The sequence below is a fragment of the Diachasmimorpha longicaudata genome, chromosome 3, assembly GCF_034640455.1.
Source record: "Diachasmimorpha longicaudata isolate KC_UGA_2023 chromosome 3, iyDiaLong2, whole genome shotgun sequence".
NCBI classification, from domain to species: Eukaryota; Metazoa; Arthropoda; class Insecta; order Hymenoptera; family Braconidae; genus Diachasmimorpha; species Diachasmimorpha longicaudata.
Window position 1 is genome coordinate 8,031,087 of NC_087227.1, and position 16,996 is coordinate 8,048,082.

The 16,996-nt window shown below is 42.8% G+C and overlaps 6 protein-coding genes across 12 annotated transcripts; 3 read left to right on the forward strand and 3 right to left on the reverse strand.

Annotated features, from left to right (window-relative positions):
- Window positions 1-125: 125 nt before the first annotated feature.
- Window positions 126-1,223, reverse strand: LOC135160098 (synaptic plasticity regulator PANTS). The gene is made up of 3 exons (XM_064116281.1): window positions 1,082-1,223; window positions 695-859; window positions 126-380 (listed from the first exon to the last, which is right to left on the reverse strand). The coding sequence occupies exons 1-3, from the start codon at window positions 1,181-1,183 to the stop codon at window positions 147-149; spliced, it is 501 nt and encodes a 166-aa protein (XP_063972351.1). The 5' UTR covers window positions 1,184-1,223; the 3' UTR covers window positions 126-146.
- Window positions 747-8,808, forward strand: LOC135160050 (protein hobbit). 5 transcript variants are annotated; one of them, XM_064116197.1, is made up of 7 exons: window positions 747-868; window positions 1,362-1,379; window positions 1,464-1,542; window positions 1,749-2,328; window positions 2,450-2,614; window positions 2,847-5,125; window positions 5,385-8,808. In XM_064116197.1, the coding sequence occupies exons 3-7, from the start codon at window positions 1,484-1,486 to the stop codon at window positions 8,740-8,742; spliced, it is 6,441 nt and encodes a 2,146-aa protein (XP_063972267.1). In that variant the 5' UTR covers window positions 747-868; window positions 1,362-1,379; window positions 1,464-1,483; the 3' UTR covers window positions 8,743-8,808. The 5 variants fall into 5 exon arrangements, with proteins under 5 accessions (XP_063972267.1, XP_063972268.1, XP_063972269.1 ...); XM_064116198.1 differs by having other exon boundaries at window positions 749-868; window positions 1,469-1,542; XM_064116199.1 differs by lacking the exon at window positions 1,362-1,379 and having other exon boundaries at window positions 757-868; window positions 1,469-1,542.
- A 69-nt stretch (window positions 8,809-8,877) lies between these two features.
- Window positions 8,878-10,078, reverse strand: LOC135160092 (sesquipedalian-1-like). The gene is made up of 2 exons (XM_064116274.1): window positions 9,664-10,078; window positions 8,878-9,523 (listed from the first exon to the last, which is right to left on the reverse strand). The coding sequence occupies exons 1-2, from the start codon at window positions 9,955-9,957 to the stop codon at window positions 9,158-9,160; spliced, it is 660 nt and encodes a 219-aa protein (XP_063972344.1). The 5' UTR covers window positions 9,958-10,078; the 3' UTR covers window positions 8,878-9,157.
- Window positions 10,079-10,298: 220 nt separating this feature from the next.
- LOC135160078 (corepressor interacting with RBPJ 1) lies at window positions 10,299-12,611 on the forward strand. Its single transcript, XM_064116254.1, has 5 exons — window positions 10,299-10,485; window positions 10,582-10,676; window positions 10,937-11,187; window positions 11,310-11,586; window positions 11,825-12,611. Exons 1-5 carry the CDS (start codon window positions 10,414-10,416, stop codon window positions 12,345-12,347), a joined length of 1,218 nt encoding a protein of 405 aa, XP_063972324.1. The 5' UTR covers window positions 10,299-10,413; the 3' UTR covers window positions 12,348-12,611.
- Window positions 12,612-12,757: 146 nt separating this feature from the next.
- Window positions 12,758-14,165, forward strand: LOC135160090 (uncharacterized). Of its 3 annotated transcripts, XM_064116271.1 has the most exons (5): window positions 12,758-13,199; window positions 13,261-13,397; window positions 13,479-13,635; window positions 13,734-13,853; window positions 13,957-14,165. In XM_064116271.1, the coding sequence occupies exons 1-5, from the start codon at window positions 12,995-12,997 to the stop codon at window positions 14,091-14,093; spliced, it is 756 nt and encodes a 251-aa protein (XP_063972341.1). In that variant the 5' UTR covers window positions 12,758-12,994; the 3' UTR covers window positions 14,094-14,165. The 3 variants fall into 3 exon arrangements, with proteins under 3 accessions (XP_063972341.1, XP_063972340.1, XP_063972342.1); XM_064116270.1 differs by having other exon boundaries at window positions 13,734-14,165; XM_064116272.1 differs by having other exon boundaries at window positions 12,758-13,154; window positions 13,734-14,165.
- On the reverse strand, window positions 14,162-16,594 carry LOC135160081 (protein pelota). The gene is made up of 8 exons (XM_064116258.1): window positions 16,436-16,594; window positions 16,195-16,251; window positions 16,024-16,116; window positions 15,524-15,929; window positions 15,175-15,397; window positions 14,890-15,082; window positions 14,489-14,595; window positions 14,162-14,369 (listed from the first exon to the last, which is right to left on the reverse strand). The coding sequence occupies exons 2-8, from the start codon at window positions 16,233-16,235 to the stop codon at window positions 14,269-14,271; spliced, it is 1,164 nt and encodes a 387-aa protein (XP_063972328.1). The 5' UTR covers window positions 16,236-16,251; window positions 16,436-16,594; the 3' UTR covers window positions 14,162-14,268.
- Between the last annotated feature and the right edge of the window lie 402 nt (window positions 16,595-16,996).

Genomic DNA, 16,996 nt, shown 5'->3' on the forward strand with positions numbered 1-16,996 from the left:
AAATATTTATAACAATGGAAATCACTGATATAAACATTTTGAAGGTAAGATGCAGCTCGAGACGTACGTTTTTGTTGGCCTGTCTGATGATGTAGGAGGTGGAGAGGGCAATAAATTAAATAAGATACAGTTTCATCTATTTATTGCTAAAGTATTGTACATGCTGAAGGCATATATAGTTCGATCTCTCTGTCTTTGCCTGTACTTATCTGTTGTTGCTTCGCCGCGAGAAAGGTCCCGGAATCACGTTCCTCCAACCATTTAGGTAAGGGTGCATTCCAATCTGTGGGTGGTGCTTCTCGTCTTGTCCACACGTCATTCATATAATGTCCCTTTAATCGCTGTACTCGGCGGACTTTTTCACTCGCCACGAGATCCTCCTGAAGGATGATATTTTTGATAATCAAAACATTGAAAAAGATAAATGGAAAATATTCTATTCTTTTTCACCCCCGAATTTTTCTTCTCATGGGAAACATGATTCTAATAATGAAAATGAGATTGTCAATAATGAACCATGGCTAGGCGATCCACCCCATGTTCCCTTTGGGATCTGCCGAGTGAAGTTTGAAGACTTTTTTTTATTCTTGAGATAATTTTTCAATGTTGGAATACACCTTGACGAAGCAATATCTGATCATTTAATGTGGACATGTCGGTAATGACAAGTAGAAATTTAATGATAGACACTTACGTAAGCCTGCTGATCATCTAATTTCTTCCACTTGGTGCAGTTGTTGTAATCCACCTTCCACTGGCTGCAATCAGCAGTCTCTCCGTCTACGAACAGCTGATTAAACTTCCCTCTGAAGGAATTACAAACCTTGAACTCCGAGTTGTACATTTCACAGGGCCTCAGCTAAAACCGGTAATTGTCGTTCCAAATCACTGAACATTGATAACAAATTATTCAAAGTAGAGACAAAAAAATATCCAAAAGCTTTAGATGTCTACTTTTTATGTTACATAAATATTGTAAATGATGTCTGTTCCTGAAGAAATATCCGATTCCCTAAGACAACAATAGCCCGGACATAACCTCCAAAATGGAAGAGGCCCTCAGAATGAATGAACTACGTACCATCCATTCGCTTTCCCAAAATTTCTCCTTTGTTTTATTAGTCTCACTCGTTCCCTCGGCATCTTTGTCGTTGACAATGTCATTCTTGTCAGTTTCACTCATCTTCAGTCTTGCACTTGGTATTTTCTAATTCACAATGCACCGAATGACTCACACATCCACTCGGTGGCGATGACGTAGTGCAAACACCCACCCAGGCCCAATTGGGATCAAAATTTACCCGTGCTACGATAATAAATGTTTTCGTTTTGTTTGGGTCGTCACATCGCATACCTTCTAGACTCAAATCAACAATAAAGTGAGTAACAATGGCACGCGGCCATTCTCGAGGCTATCTGGTAGACTTGTTGACTATTTGCTGATTAATTAAAATTTTTTTAAGGTTAGATATGAAACTGCAGTATGACTCCACTGTTTGTGATACTACTGGTCTGTCTAGCCATCTACACCAGCTTCACATGGTAAGACTCATTGTTTATTGTTTCTCCTTGTGGGGGACTTCGAGGATAGACAATTAGAATTGTGTTCTGTCTCAAGAGAACCTTGATGAACACCATGACTGTGTGACCAAGTTTTTCTTATGTCATTTATTCTCCCCTCCTCCCATGGATTAATGGGAATTTATTTTCGAGTAGAGAACAGATATCTTGCGAATTTTAATCTTCAGGATTCTTCCAAGAGCGGTAGCCTGGCTTGTAAAACGAAGATACAAGATTCACCTCCGGGTGGGTCACATCTCCCTCCCCTACTTCATCCTCCGGGACGTCATAATCTCGAAGAACGGTTTCACAGTAGAAATCGAGGAGATAACTGTCAGAAGTAGTTTATTCAGCAGCGACGTAGCTAAGCTTCTGGCAGTGATGATGCACGATGTGAGAATCAACAAGGACGTACCCGTGTGTCCCCCGAGGGCAGAGCAAAAGGACCCAAAGAAAAATTCACCCCTAGATTTTAGAAACAGGAAAGTTCCCCCAATGATCATAACCTTCGTCCAGTTCATGGCCGTTCACATAGAGAATCTAAATCTCCTTGCTCTGGGTGATGGGTGGCTGGCAAACGGCAGCGCCGAGAGCCTCAGTCTGGATGGAAGTGTTGTCCACGGTGCGAGAACACTTCTGGTGGCTGCCACCGTTGCTGGTGGTGCTATGAAACTCCTTCGTCATGCTTCTGACGCATGCCTCTCCCAGATGAGCTTCGCTGGTAATGTTGAGGCGACCATTCAGGCCCAAGGGGAGCTCACAGTTGAGGTGGGATTTGTTCAGTGAATAAGTTAAGATTTTTCTGCACATGTAGTGAGGGCATTGACGCACTGGATTGCAGCTAGAAAGCATGCTGATTTTGTTTTCTTTGCAAACAATGTTTTTGTAGAAGTTGAATGTTGGAGTGACACAGTGTGAGGGATCTGGAGGACTGGGATTGGTCCAGTTTATTAGGGACAGGAAGTCACTAACAACTGAAGCTTCTGACGAGAGAGTAGAGGATAGGGGGTATTCAGAAGACATTCTAGCTAGGTTTGCACCGATCATACCTAAGGTAAAGAGGATTGAGTTGAATTGTGTTTTAATGAACTGCACAAAATATTTTAATAGCTTTTTATTTTAATTGCGAGGCTCCCCAATGCCGTCTTCATGTTTCTAATATAGTTCCGTTACTTTTCGATACAAAATTTCAGAAATAAGAATTTAGTCCCAGGTGAAGTAAAAACGTAAAGACTTACCAAAATTATCCATTCACTTTGGAAAAACAAAATCTCATCTTCTTCCAGGATCTCTCAATGAAAATCGGAAGTTCCTCGATAATCGTCGGTCGGGAGGACCCCTCTCTAACGGGTCTCGAGGGAACGATGAAAAACCTCCTCGTGAACATGACGTTCTCTCCAGAGACCACTCAAACCAATCTAACCGTAAACCTTGAGGGTTTGTCGGTTCGGGGTAAGCTGCCAGTCCTGTCCCTGCAATCGCTCTCCATCTCCTCGAAATTCAAAGACAAAATTTTGAGAATTGACACCCGCCTGACTAACCTCTCCCTAACCTACGACCACCGCGACTGGGAGTCCCTCCTCTCGATAAACCGACCCACCATTCCCACGTCCCGGGTTCCCTCGCAGTCGAAATTCCCTTGGATCCAGAGGATTAAGACGACAACAGACCTTCAGGACGGCTCTTGCACCGTCCGCCTGCCGGATGTACCGGAGGTCTCCTTCGGACTGTACCACATCAACCTAGAGTTGAATCGATTGGGATCAGACCTTCACGACTGGACGACAAAACTCTTAATTGAGTCCCTGAGGTGTACACTAAACGGCCAAGATCCTGGAATCCCCAAGACAACCCATCACTGGGGAAATCCTCTTTCAGTGGGTGTTCTAGTCGCCACGACTCACAAGAACGCCGTTGGCATAGCCATGAATGCACTGAGAACGGAGTGGAGCTTAGAGCTTGGTAGGTTCCTCCAGCAGTCTTTGAAATACTTGAACGAACACTGGAAACAGCCCCCAATCTTCGTCGAGGGAACGCCAAAAGCCTCCGATACAAAGCCAACAATGAACAAACAAGAGAAGGAGAGGATTCTCCAGCTAAAAATCAAAGTATCCAACTGCAATGTTTTCCTCATCTCCGAGAGTGGTCTCTCAGTGATGGCGAGACTGGACTTTGCGAATATCGAGCACAACGTGAAGGAGAGATTCGTTGGGGTGGCAGAGGGTGTGTCAGCCATAACTCTAAACCGAAATGAACCGATAATCTGTGAACACGCCGAGCACCTCAAGGAGCCTTTCCTCTCCATCAGAAAATGCAAGGGTGCAGTGACATCGGAAGCTATCAATATCAGTGTGAATGCATCGAGTCTAGTCTGGAGTCCAAACCTCCATCTTCGATTGCTTCAACTCTGGAGAGAGTCCTCGAGCTTCAGGAATGTGTTCAGCATCAGTTCCTCGGCAGAGGCTGACGGAATGAGGAGGACCAAGAGGACGATTGACTTCTTGGCAACAGGGGGAATCACAATAACCGTGGACATTGATGCCCAGAATCACTATGTCGAAGTGTTCTCGGAGGAGCTGAGGTGTTGCAATGGTGAATGGACATCCAGTTTCTTGAAGGGGTCCCTGGATATGGTTGACATAATAGCCCTTGAGGGACTCGAATTCGTCAGGTTACAGGAGAGTGAGGAAGTGAGATTAGAAAGACAGAATAACGAAGACTTCGAACTGGACTGGAACGAGACCTGGGCGATGACGATTGACTCAGCGAAGGCGTGCTTTCCCTACGAGCACTGCTTCGCCGAGACCATTCAGAACAAGCTATTCAGTTTGAAGAAGTGGCTGAAGGAAATTCATTCTTCGGGATCGACGAAACACGAAAAATTACCTTGTGATTTAGTCATAAAAATCAAAGAGTGGGTGTTCGAGGTGAGCGACGATCCCTTCGAGATACGCCTCAGGGACAACTACGAACTCCTGGAGGACGAGTACAAAGAGAGCCTCAAGCGTCAAGCTATGTTGGATGCTAAAGTCAAGGAACTGTGTCGAGCTCATCTGCTGTTACCCCAGGGCAAGGTAGAGGAACTGTACGCCAGTCTCAGTAAGAAAAATGCGGAGATATACGTGCAGAGGTGGAGACAAATGCAGAGGACTGGACCCGCGAGAACTAGGCTCTTTGCCTGGACCATGCAAGACCTTGAGATTATAGCACTCGCTGATCCTGTTATCAATGGAACTGCCAATGCAACAGCTGCCATCGCCGAGATGGACTCGGAATCACCCTGGCCTGAGGATGGCATTGAATTTGGAATTCTGTGGGTCAGGGGAATCGCTGTCAAGTGTACTGAGTGGAAGCTACAGCTGAGGGACTTTCCACAACCACTGCTGCTAGTGGAGGGATTGAGTATTTGGGGTAAACTCGCTGGGGCCGAGATGCTTGCACCCCCGAGAGCTCGAAGAACCGTCAGGATAAGGGTTGGAGCTCCTTGGGAGGATATCGTTGTCGAGAGGGGAATGACTTCGTTGAAGTATTATCACGATCTCAATTGGGATATCGATAATTTCAGGTAACTTTCTTCTGTATGTATTTAACCCCCTCCTTTTCGCAATATTCCTACCTAGGACGATCCACAGTAGCTTCAAAGGTGCATTGAGCCAGTTACTTGGAGATTCAATTTAATCAGACGACGTATCGGTAGAATAACAAAAGCTAATGTCCCTCTGATCTCCGCGTGTCACTTTAGTTCTCCCACACTGCACATAAACCATCTGTGTAGTAGAATCTCGTGAACATACATCAGCGTAATGTGGCACCCCTAATTTCAGATACGCTTTCGGCCCCTGCTGGGAGCCAGTGATAGCTCAATACAACCTAAGCTTCGAGAAGATCCTCCATCCGAGTAGAGATCCTAGTCCACCCCTTCCCTTCTGGGATAAAATGCGTTTGGCTCTTCATGGCCGATTGACCCTGTGTGTCAAGCAGCTGACAGTCTTGCTTCACGCGTCTCTTGACCCGTACAATACAACCGAGGAAATGGAGTTGACCTGGTCGGGATTGGAGCTGGACTGGACCCTCGGTAAAATCATCATCAAGGGTGATCTCGATGTTTACGTCAGGACAGCCAGCAAATACGATGACTGTCGTTTGCTTCATCTTCCCAACATCAGATTATCAATTAAATTGGCTTGGGTCTGTCTGGGGGATCCTAGGGACCACCACGCAGCCGTTCCCTGTGCTCCAGATCGACTCCCCGAGTATTCTAGCAATCAGGAGCACGACTCTTTCAGGGCTTTCAGATCCCAGAATATAAATGTCAGTCTGTCTTTGGAGACGAGACCTACGGGATCTCCGACCGTCGTGACGCCAGCTCCAACAGCTGTCTTGTACGGCAGCACTCTGAGGTGGTTCGAGAACCTCAAGTTCATTCTGTCAGGGGCCACGAGACCCACGAGGAAGGGGCCCCTCTTCGGTAATGTCAGACCTCGGAAGAAGCAGTTGAGTCGGCATTACAAGAAAGTCAGATTAACTCTGGCTTTTCATCAATTTCACGTCAGCTACTGGATGTCCTTCGCTATGCAGAGGGGCTTTGAAGTCACTGGGGGAAGGGTCGCATGTTCGTCAGAGCACAACCTCTCCCTCTACCCAATAGACGACGGACTGATCCATCGACCGAGAGCTGAGTGGTCGATCATCTACATGAACTGCGAGCTCAGCGATGCCGAAATTTGGCTGAAGAGTGCCCTTCAAGAAGAGGAGGAGTCGGCGTCCCTTCGACAACCAGTGGAGAAGTGCTACTGTCTAAGTGTGACCAGAGTTAGCTATGGCAGGGAGGCACTCGTCGCTGGCATCAGTGGAGACACCCCAACGCATCGACTAGTTGTTCACGATCTCAAAGGCGCGTGGACAAAGACAAATCGTGACGTCGCCTTCGCCCTCTTCGACTCCTTTATCAAGACCCAACAGCTGAAGAGGAATTTATCAACAGCTGCTTTGAAGGGCTTCCACAGGAGTGAAAAGACCCCCCAAAAGAGTAGGACGAGATCAATCGATGCTGTGATAAATACAACAGCTGTTACGACTTCAGGAACGACAAGCACAAATACAAGTACAACAGCAACATCTACGACGACAACGACAACAAGCACCAGCACATCGTCCAGTATGGCTTCTACGTCGTCGGTGGAAGCTACTACTGAGTCATCAGTGGTGAAGAATCATCAGAGTGAAGCTGCGGGGATGCTTCAGCGGCTGATAGCTGAAGCTGCCAACAAGCCTGTAGCCTTCAGCGATGATTTGTCCGTGCAGACAAGGGGACAGCAATTGCGGGGTCTCGCAGCCTGCAATCAGGACGATGTTCTTCATAAGAACTGGCTGATAGCTCTCGTTAATTCTCAGGTGCTGCTGAAGGGAATTGAGACGAAGGGCTACGTGATCCTCTCAGCTGCCAAGGCAGAGATCCTTCAGAGGGTTCACCGTCCTGTCTGGAGGGAGAGAACCCTCGTCTCTAAGACCACGTGGGTGGGCTCACTAGAGTGCATGCAATACTATGCGACAGTATCTGCTAACATTGATGATAACATCGATGACAACAATATCATGTGGCTGACGCTGGACAATATCCAGGAAAAGGATTCGGTGACAGTTGCAGGGCTGCCTGATGTACCGGCTTTAGTCGGCTCGGGGCAGAGTGTTGGTGGAGTTGTTAGTCAAACTGTAGGTGGTGGTGGGGGACTGCAGCATCAACTCCAGAGAATTGTCTCCAGGTGCAAGTGCGAGTTCTGCTATGTTGGGTATGGCCAGGCGTTGGACGAAGTGGAGCTCGAGCAGATGCCACCACCACCTCCAGAGGAAGTCACACCCTGGGAGAGAAAAGACCTGTCAGCTGCCGATGCCTTCACTCTTATGCATCATGACCTGGACGTTTGCACTAACTCACTCCAGTATGCAATGCTTCTGGATGTCGTGAACAATCTCCTGTTGTACGTCGAGCCCAGGAGGAAGGAGGCCATGGAGAGGCTTCAGAGGATGAGATTTCAGTTGCAGCTGCACTCGGTTGAGGATCAGAAGAGGCCGATTCAGCAGCTGCAGAATACGGTTAGGGGGCTTGTGGCGAAGTTGAGGAGACTCGAGAGGGAAACGTACCTCGTGCAGAAGGCACTTGGTGAGGAGTCCAGTCCTGAGTTACAGACGGATATAGAGAAACTCGAGGCGAGGGTCTTCGAGTGCAAAGAATCGTTGGGAGCTAAGGCAGAAGAGCTCGATGTCATGTTGAGTTGTTATAAGGAGACAACAGCACCAGCCGCTGCCTCCACCAGTCTCAAGGATAAACCAGCTGCTGTGGCTAGGGCTGCTGAGATCTGCTTCAAGCACGCCCAGTGGAGGCTCACCGATGCTGATGGACAATTGGGTATTGCCGATCTCATTCTGACGAATTTCTTGTACACCAAGACGAGTAAAACTGATGACTCGGTGGAGCACTTGCTCGAGCTGGGATACGTTAGGATGACTAATCTACTTCCTAATCAGGTGTACACTGAAGTGCTGGTGCCAACTGAATTGCAAAGCAACATGCCTGTGGACCGACAGAGGGCCCTCAGGGTCTTCTGCAGGGAGAAGGCACCTGTTGCTGGGATTTCTGTCAAAGAACATTTTGAGATAAACGTTGTACCTCTCACTATTGGCCTGACAAAGAAGTTCTTCAATACGATGCTCAAGTTTTGCTTTCCTGAACGTGATCCCGATGGAATTGAGGAGCCACCTGCACCACAGCGGGACTCATCATTTTATGTTCCCATTGAGAGGCGCGATGATGTTGAGAAGATGAAGGAACGGGCTGATAAAAATAAATTGTTTATCTACATCAAGATCCCCGAGGTACCTGTCACAGTCTCCTACAAGGGGAATAAGGAAAAAAATCTGGAAGATGTGAGGGACTTTGCCCTTGTCATACCAACCTTGGAGTATCACAATGTCACGTGGACGTGGCTGGACCTTCTGCTGGCTATGAAGAGCGATTCCAGGAGAGTTATTCTGAGTCAAGCGATCAAGCAGAAGCTGCAAATAAAGCCTAGGGGGCCACAGGAGGAGACTACACCGCAGGAGGAGGATAAGGCGAGGCTGTTGCTTGGGGCACGACATCATCCAGGGGATGCTAGGAAGAAGAGTGTTTTTAAGTTCAAGTGAGGGGGACAAGGGGGCAATGACAGAGAGATTGTATTATTGATTAATAAAATAATTTATTTTTTTTTATTTTTGTTGTGGAGTATTACAATTAATGATTGGAAAAGTTATTTTTTACATGCCTTTAGGTTAAGGATTGCTGGGGAGGTCAATGAAGGGAGATAGGGTTTATGTACATCAAAATAATGTTTTTAAAGTTTTTTTAACGTTAGAAACTTGCATTTATTCAAATAAATAACTGAGCTAATTAATACTAATTCATTCGCAAAAAAATCGGGGTGTATCAGCATCTGGACACAGACCAATTTATAACTTTAGAATCAAATTACAAAAATATCTCTGAATCAGCTCATCGATGGTATTCAACAATAATTGAGCTTTATAATGAGAAAAAAATGATTTAATTTGTTTCGATCCTTCAAAAAGTTATGAGTGGAAGTTCAGCATTTCTTTTGGCATATCTCCACTCATTGATGTGAGCTAGGATTCGTCTACCGTAGCCTGTGTGCAGCTCCTTAAATGTTACTTTAGTTCTGGGTATATTCTCAGTCCTCCCTGGGGCTGATCTTACGCTTTGCGACCTCTGGTAGGACGAGTCTGGCCTGTTGAATGGATTGTGACGAGTTCTGGGTGGTGCCCTTGGCAGTTCTGGAGCTTGAATTTCTTCAGGCTGAGCTGCCTCTTCCTCAGCTGCGTCCAGTTGTCTCTGTAACTCAGCTACCATGAGCTTCATGTAATCATAGCTCGCGCAGGCTAGGGCTTTCATCCATTGCTCCATTGAGTCCTGAAAATTCCCATTAAGTTTTGCATTCACAATTATCAAGAGGTCATTTCCCTTTCGTAAAATGGGTCTCGACTCTCAACATCTCGACAATGATTAAATTGCAATGATAATTAAAGAAATCATGAAATGTTGGCCTCTACCTGAGATTCCGCTCCCAGGACGTAGCTCCTGTTGTTGGGTCCATGAAAAACAATTTTGAATCCGAACTGCTCCTCCGCCTCCGCCAGCTCGATGGTACATCCCTCCAGGACAATCATCCCCACGGGTTCTTTGTCACCTCGACGATCAAAGTAAAACAGGATATTCCCCTTGAGGACAAACCATCTTCTCTGGTAGCCCTTGTTAACCTCACCCCGTTTATTCAACCATCCCTCTCGGTCCACAGGAGTTGCCGAGATTGCAAACGCCACCATATTCTTCTCATTTATCTTCATTATCACACCATCAATCAATCAATCGTAGAAAAATAATCAAACAACAGCAGCACAACGCCCAACTGTCACTATGAAATCAACGACAGGTGCCCTCTCCACTCCTCAATCAGCTGTTGACCCACATTAGGTTAGGCACGTCAAAATTTATTTTTTTTGCTCCGCCTCATTAGTCAAGTTTGCTGTTTTTAATTTTTTTTTTCGTTAAAAAAAGCCGGAGAGTTCATTTAAAATTCATTTTCCATTTTATTGTGGACCATAGGTACATTTTTTTTCCCCAAAAATAATTTTTTTTAATAAGAGATTATTTTTATTCAATTGTCCAGTCGATTCGAGTAGAAAAAAAGAAGGGTGGGGGACAGTTTCGGCAGATTGCTTGTGTCGTTCGGAGCTAAATTAAAACCTCCTTGTTTTTATTTTGTGACTTGAAAAAATTGTGGAAAAAAAATTGTTTGAAAAATGGGGAAAGGGTTCAATAATTACATGTGCAAAAAATTCTTCCATCCGGCATCTCGGGACAACTTGAAAAGAGTAATTTTTTTTGTTTATTTGAAGGCTTTTTGCGGCGTCACTGATATTTTGGAGATGTTGGGCATGAGATAATCGATTTTTTGATGATTGTGGTAGGTGTGGATGGCCGAGCAGCAGGCTGAGGCATACAAGAAAAAGCAGGAGGAGCTGAGGGTGCAGTACGAGAAGGAGCAGGATCTACATAATAACAAGTGAGTTTACGGTTTGAGGTTATGTTCACAAATAGGAGGGGCTTTTACATTTCGAGCCTAATGTTGAAGTCTTTATTAGCAGAATTGAAAGTCATGAGAATGAAAAAAATATCAGACGAATCTTTTATTCATCGACACATTTTTTAGACATTATAATTTTTTAAAATCGATTTACCCATCCTGAGACCAGGGCATGTTGTCAGACTAACATCGATCTGGCTGAATTGATATTACAATTAGCAGAGTTCTTCTTCTTCTAGAGCTATTTTGAGTAAAGAAAGTAAAGACAAACTCAGCGTCAATTTTATGTACGAGCCACCCCCGGGGGCTAAGAAAGAACGTGAGAAGGAGGACAATGAACCAGAGTATAAGTTCGAATGGCAGAGGAAATACAACGCACCCAGGGAGAGCTACTGCAAGGGTGACAGTGAAATAAGAGATCAGCCTTTCGGAATTCAAGTGAGAAATGTCAGGTGCATCAAGTGCCACAAGTGGGGGCACATTAACACAGGTGAATATCCACTGATTTCTAGTTCATAAAGACATGATCAAATTTAGGTTAGAACCGGGAAGATGTGTTCACGTTTAAATTATCATTTTCTCATCTCTCGAATTGTGGATAATTAATTTCAGATAAGGAATGTCCACTGTACAGTCAAGCAATGAGCGCAGTTATCCAGCCAACCAGTACAACCACGAGCTCCTCCAATTCCAAGGACGCTCCAGACGCTCTGACTCTAGTCCAGCAGATGAAGGACGACGGTTTAGCACTCAAGAGATCAGCACTAACCGCCCAACAACATCTTCGAGTACCCCAGCATGAGGAGTTGATGGTCTCCGGGGACGATGAACCCACAGAAGAGGAATTCCTAAAATCTCTGACGAGGAAGGAGAAGAAAAAATTATTGAAGTGAGTGAGACCTAATAAAATAATTATATAAAATTCATTTCACAATTTTATTCAACGAGACAATTAAGGAAATTATTTTTAATTAAACGATTTGTTATGTATGAATTATTAATAGTTAGTTTTTATCAAACGGGATGGGTGGCACCGATTCAATTTTATCATTTTGTTTCGTCATAATCATTTAAATTAAATTATACAACTTCATTAACTAATTGTCCAACATGATTTCTTCGGGCAGAAAATTGGAAAAAATGGAGAGGAAGAAGAAGCGCGAAGCGAAACGTCGAAAGGTGAAGAAAGAGGAGAAGAAAAGGAAACGAAAAAAGAGGAAATGTAGACCCCAGGAGAGTTCCTCCAGCAGTTCCAGTAGTAGTGACAGCAGTAGCAGTGACTCCACATCAAATAATAGTTCATCTTCAGAGGATGAAAAAAAGCGTCCGAAGAACCGAAAGACCAAAAGAAGTAGAAGAGACTCAAGTGAGACTGAAAACGACTCCAAAGAGCGTGAGAAACCCACTAGAAATCGAGGGGAAGTTGAGAAATCCCACAGATCGGTGAGCGAAAAAGCGAGTCGAGGAGAGAACGAGAGGTCCCACCGGGATGAGAGGAAAGATTTCGAAAGGCAGTGGGGAGATCGACACGAGAGAGAAAGGTCTGACAGCCGCAGGGATCGTGACAGATACGATAGGAAACGACGAGCGCAGGAGTCCGACAACGACAGGAGAAGCAGACGCGAGTCCAAGCGATCTCGGGAATCTTAAAATGTTTTTATGAATTTTTTAATATTATTCATATGTTTCAATAATATTAATGTCCATTTTTAGAATTTGACGTTGATACAGTTGATATAATTAACTAGATTGTTTTTAATTGAGTGACTGTCAGGTGGGTTGTGTTTTAAGAGGACTAAAATGAGTTTATATTGTTGTATTATTTGTGTGATGATGAATGATACTTTTGTACAATAATTATTGTAAAATCTGGATTGGGAGGATTAATAGAGACTTTGAATTTAATTATTTCAAGATGCTGAAAATTTGAGTTTTATTTAATTGAACGGATCTATTTCAGAGGATGGAAAATGTCCTCCAAGGATTCGAAAGACCTCTTTTGTCATTTATTGGCACAATCAGAATTCTACATGTAGCACACAGATCATTATTTACAGATACCCATGAAAATTCCGCCTGTGACAGACAAGTCATTAATTAGGGTTGTGGCAGCTCGACAGTCGATAAGTTCGACTCGATTGTCCTTGCCAAAATAGTGTACAATAACCTGGGGACGCTGTGCGCGGCGCTGTGTACCGGGGGTTGAGGTGGGGACTAATCAGAATTTTTATTTGATTGTATTCGATGATCTGGGTATATATAACTGAGCAAACCTTGAAGAAAAACCTGCAGGAAATATGAGTGCTGAGGAGTTTGCCAACTGCTTTGTGAATGTTTTACGATTGATCAGTAAATACTCTACTGATTTTGATGCTGGAAGTATAGCTGTTATCTGGACGACTTTCATCATTATCAGCATTGTTTCTACAGCCCTTCTCTGGGTGAAGGGATCGCCTAGTGCGTTGAAGTATTTTTTTAATCATCAGAATAGAATAAACAATGGTATTGGCTTTCATTCTTCAGAATTTCCCTCATAACTTTTCGATTGTTCACTGCATTCCAGAATTTCCTCGGAACATCAACAAGAAAAATTATAGAATTTCAAAAGTCGAAAATTCAGAATGCAGAGAGAACGATCAGAAAAATACAATCATGGTGGATTACAGGAGGAGTGCACGAGAGCTGCACACAGCTGCTGAAGTAGATGGACAATAATTATTTTCGACAATTCCTTTTGTTTTCCTATCGCAGGAAATGGAGTTCAATTTTTTTTTTATTTAGAGATGTTACCTGGACGAATACGTGGCCAAGTGCATCGATATTGTGTCCAAGTACCCTCTCCTGGTGAACGTGAAGTGTCCCATCAGTGGATTGACTCCTTTTCATCGAGTTTGCTACCAGAGAAACTCTTGTCTCATCTCTTTCATGCTGAGCCATGGTAAATAGTCTAAAGATCGGGATGAAATTCTTGGAAAATGTTAGATTTGTTGGTTTTGCATAAAATAATACGATTATGGTGGGGATTAATGTGACCAGGTGCTGATTGCTCTATCACTACATCAAGCAAAGAAGATGCTCTTTGTCTAGCCATTCGTTCGTACCTGCAGGCTCCAAGTGTCACAGATCTCTCGTGTCTCAAGATTTTGCAGGAAGCAGGTGATGAAGAATTGATGACTAAAGATCGTTCATGTCATGTTATTGACAATTTAAGAAATTCTTTAAACATTAAATTTCCTCACCGATTTCTCGGATTTTTCAGGATGTTATCTCGATCGATCGCACAAATGGTATTCATTATTCCTGGAATCTGCTATTCTCACTGCTAACAAACCCCTCATCTTCTGGATCTTCGAGCAATTGCCCTCTCCAGTCCAGAAACACAAGTCATTTCCATGAAAAAATCATCTCCAATCATAATACTTTATATTATTAATATAATGACAATAATAAAAAATACAGAGACATTCAGTGATCGTCAGGACATTTATTTCACGTTAAAAAAGTTGCAAAACTTCTGATAATTATTAATAATAACTTAGTAAAGAAATTGGATTTATTCTATCAACAATTGTCAATCGTCATCGGAGTCGTCGTTCTCGCCGTCAGACTCGTCTTCTAATTCGGGCATGGGGAAACGCAGAATAGCAGCGATGCCCGTTACTTGGTCTAGTTCTGTGTTTAAAAATCAATGATAAATATAATACAAATTGAATAGATTATTTGATAATTATCATAAAAAAATTGCTCTATAGTTTCCTTTTGGGAGAGAAATTTTTGGATGATAGACTTACGTTCTCCTGACACGTGCATACTGGAGAATATCTTGACATCTCCCCCAGCATCCTTGACGCTTTCCACTATTTCCACGTATTCTTTTCGCGTTTGAATGTCTTGACACCTGGAATGGGGAATGTCCAAGTGAGAAATGAAGAGTAGCTTCGTTTTAATTTCATAAATTAATCAAAAGTCAAAGGAAGTGAGGGAAATTAGTGAAGAAATCATTTCATTAGATAGTCTAGGAAAATTGTAAAGAATCCAGTAATTTTCAAAGTAATTAATTATGCATTGGCCTAAGTGAGATATATGTTTAAAAAATCTCTGCATTGTACTGTAAAACTTATTTTCATTGTTACAATTTTCGTTGACTAACTGACCCAAAAAGGTAATTTATAATTTTTCGTATAAGCTTCACCTGAATAATTTATCAGAAATGAGAAGGACTTCAACAGCCTGTGCCTCAGTCGCCATTTTCACGTGCTTTTTGCCGTAAAAGGCCCTCGAAGGGTCAGTCTGAAGTATAGTGTAGAATTGTTCGAGGATTTTCACTTCTCCGGCGGCCTTTGTATCTGATATTCTGGCCACAACAGTTGGATCAGCCAGAACTTCTGGAAATGGCATTCAACAACGATTCATTAATGACATTACTGTGCCCTTTTGTTTTACGAACTCGGAAAGAATAGATTGGACTGGAACTTACCTGTGAGAGAGTGCTTGAAACCAGAACTAGCGTGCACGAGCATAAATTTGCTTTTATTCTCAATCAGAATTTTATTATCGGTTTTGCTCGCCTGTTCTATCATATACTCGAAGAACTGATCCTTCACGAATCCAGGACTTGCGATTATTATGCATTTAACTATTTCAAAGTTTACGTGCCGAAGAATTCCTTGAACTATACTTTCGTAGAATTTAGTTAAGCCCTAGAAATGGGAGAAATCAATATCAAATTATAAACAATAGATATTTTTTGAAATATTTTCTAACAAAATTTTTTATCCTCATTGGACCCCTGAGATCCAGTTTTCACTCAATTTCCTACTGAATACCTTCTCATGTTGGGAAATAAAACCCTTTCGTTTCCTGGGAATGGCCTGATCTATTTTCGCTCGAACAATTGTCATGTTGGAGGTAATCAGGCAGATGTGGGCTATTCCCTCTTGCATCACCACTGCAGCTACATCCGCGTGTTGGGTCGGATCACAAGCCATGTCGATCCTGTCGAGGGCCACTGAATCCCATCGTATCTTTTTCAGGACAAACTTGCGGTTCAGCTCGAGATCCAGAGTGTGATAAGCACCCATCTTCACGTACTGATTCTCCACGATGTTCCTTCCTTTCAGCCTCAGGACACATGCCTGGGTGTCGAAGTCAATTGTCTCTACTGATATCGTCAGGGTCGTTCGCACCCTTTGGCTGTTTGTACTGCCTGTTGCACTTTCAGTCTGAACTTTTCTGGGTGAAAATTGGAATTGTGAGACTTACTCCAAGTATTCTCCTCATTTTGATTGACAAGAGACGAAACTAGATTTTCAATTTTAAAAAATACCTTATTGTGGAGGCACTGACACAATCCTGTTCAGCAATTAAGTTGTAAGCGTGCCACATGTCCTCTGGATTCTCTGGTACCAGAGAAACGACTCTAGAAATTAAATAAAAAATTGATTTACCAGTTACATAGAGAATAAATTAATTAATATTTCCATTGACGAATGCTTACCCTCCTCCATCCTTCTCAATACTCTTCGCAATCAGTTTCATTTTACCCCTTTAATTTCTGAGATTAAAAAAATCAGAAAAAGTAAATTAATAGAGCTAAAAAAGGAGCCTGGCCTTTTAGGATTATTTAGTCATTTTTTAGGGTTTCTAGAATTTTCATTGAGTTTTGGGGGTTATTTTGGTTATGTCTAGGTTAGACTCGTATTGAGAATGATAAATTATTGATAAACAGGGCCACTTACATTAACAATTATTGCACTCTATTAATAAATCACTAATCACTCATTTCAGTTGTGTAAATTATGACGCAGAACGTCGGAGTTCGGGAAATTGGAGCATATGGTTCGTTGTGTGCTACGGTCCGTCATGTTTCTACACCAAAACTGAAGTGTCCAAAAGTTCCTCGAGGGAGATTAGGAGAGTGACGTTTAGTGTCTCGTGTCCGTTTAATAATAACTTTTTTTATCATTGCACTTTTTCACGAATATATGGCTTTGGCTAGATTAATCTATTCGCAATTAAATAAATTTATACTGTTTGATTTTATTCTTGTATAAAACAAGATAAGAAACGAATAAAAATAAATTTTATATATACATGTAATGTAATTGCTTTATTATCTTTAAAGTTTATCCGCTCAAGTTACTGTTATGACAAAAATACATGAATATTTTGTTGCATTTAGGTTATGTATAGATCCTCTAGAATAATTAGTTATTCGGACTAATCATGTCGTGGACATATTCCTAAAGGTCATGATCGAGAGTTCATTAGCATGTACATTGTATGGATTCTAGGAGTTT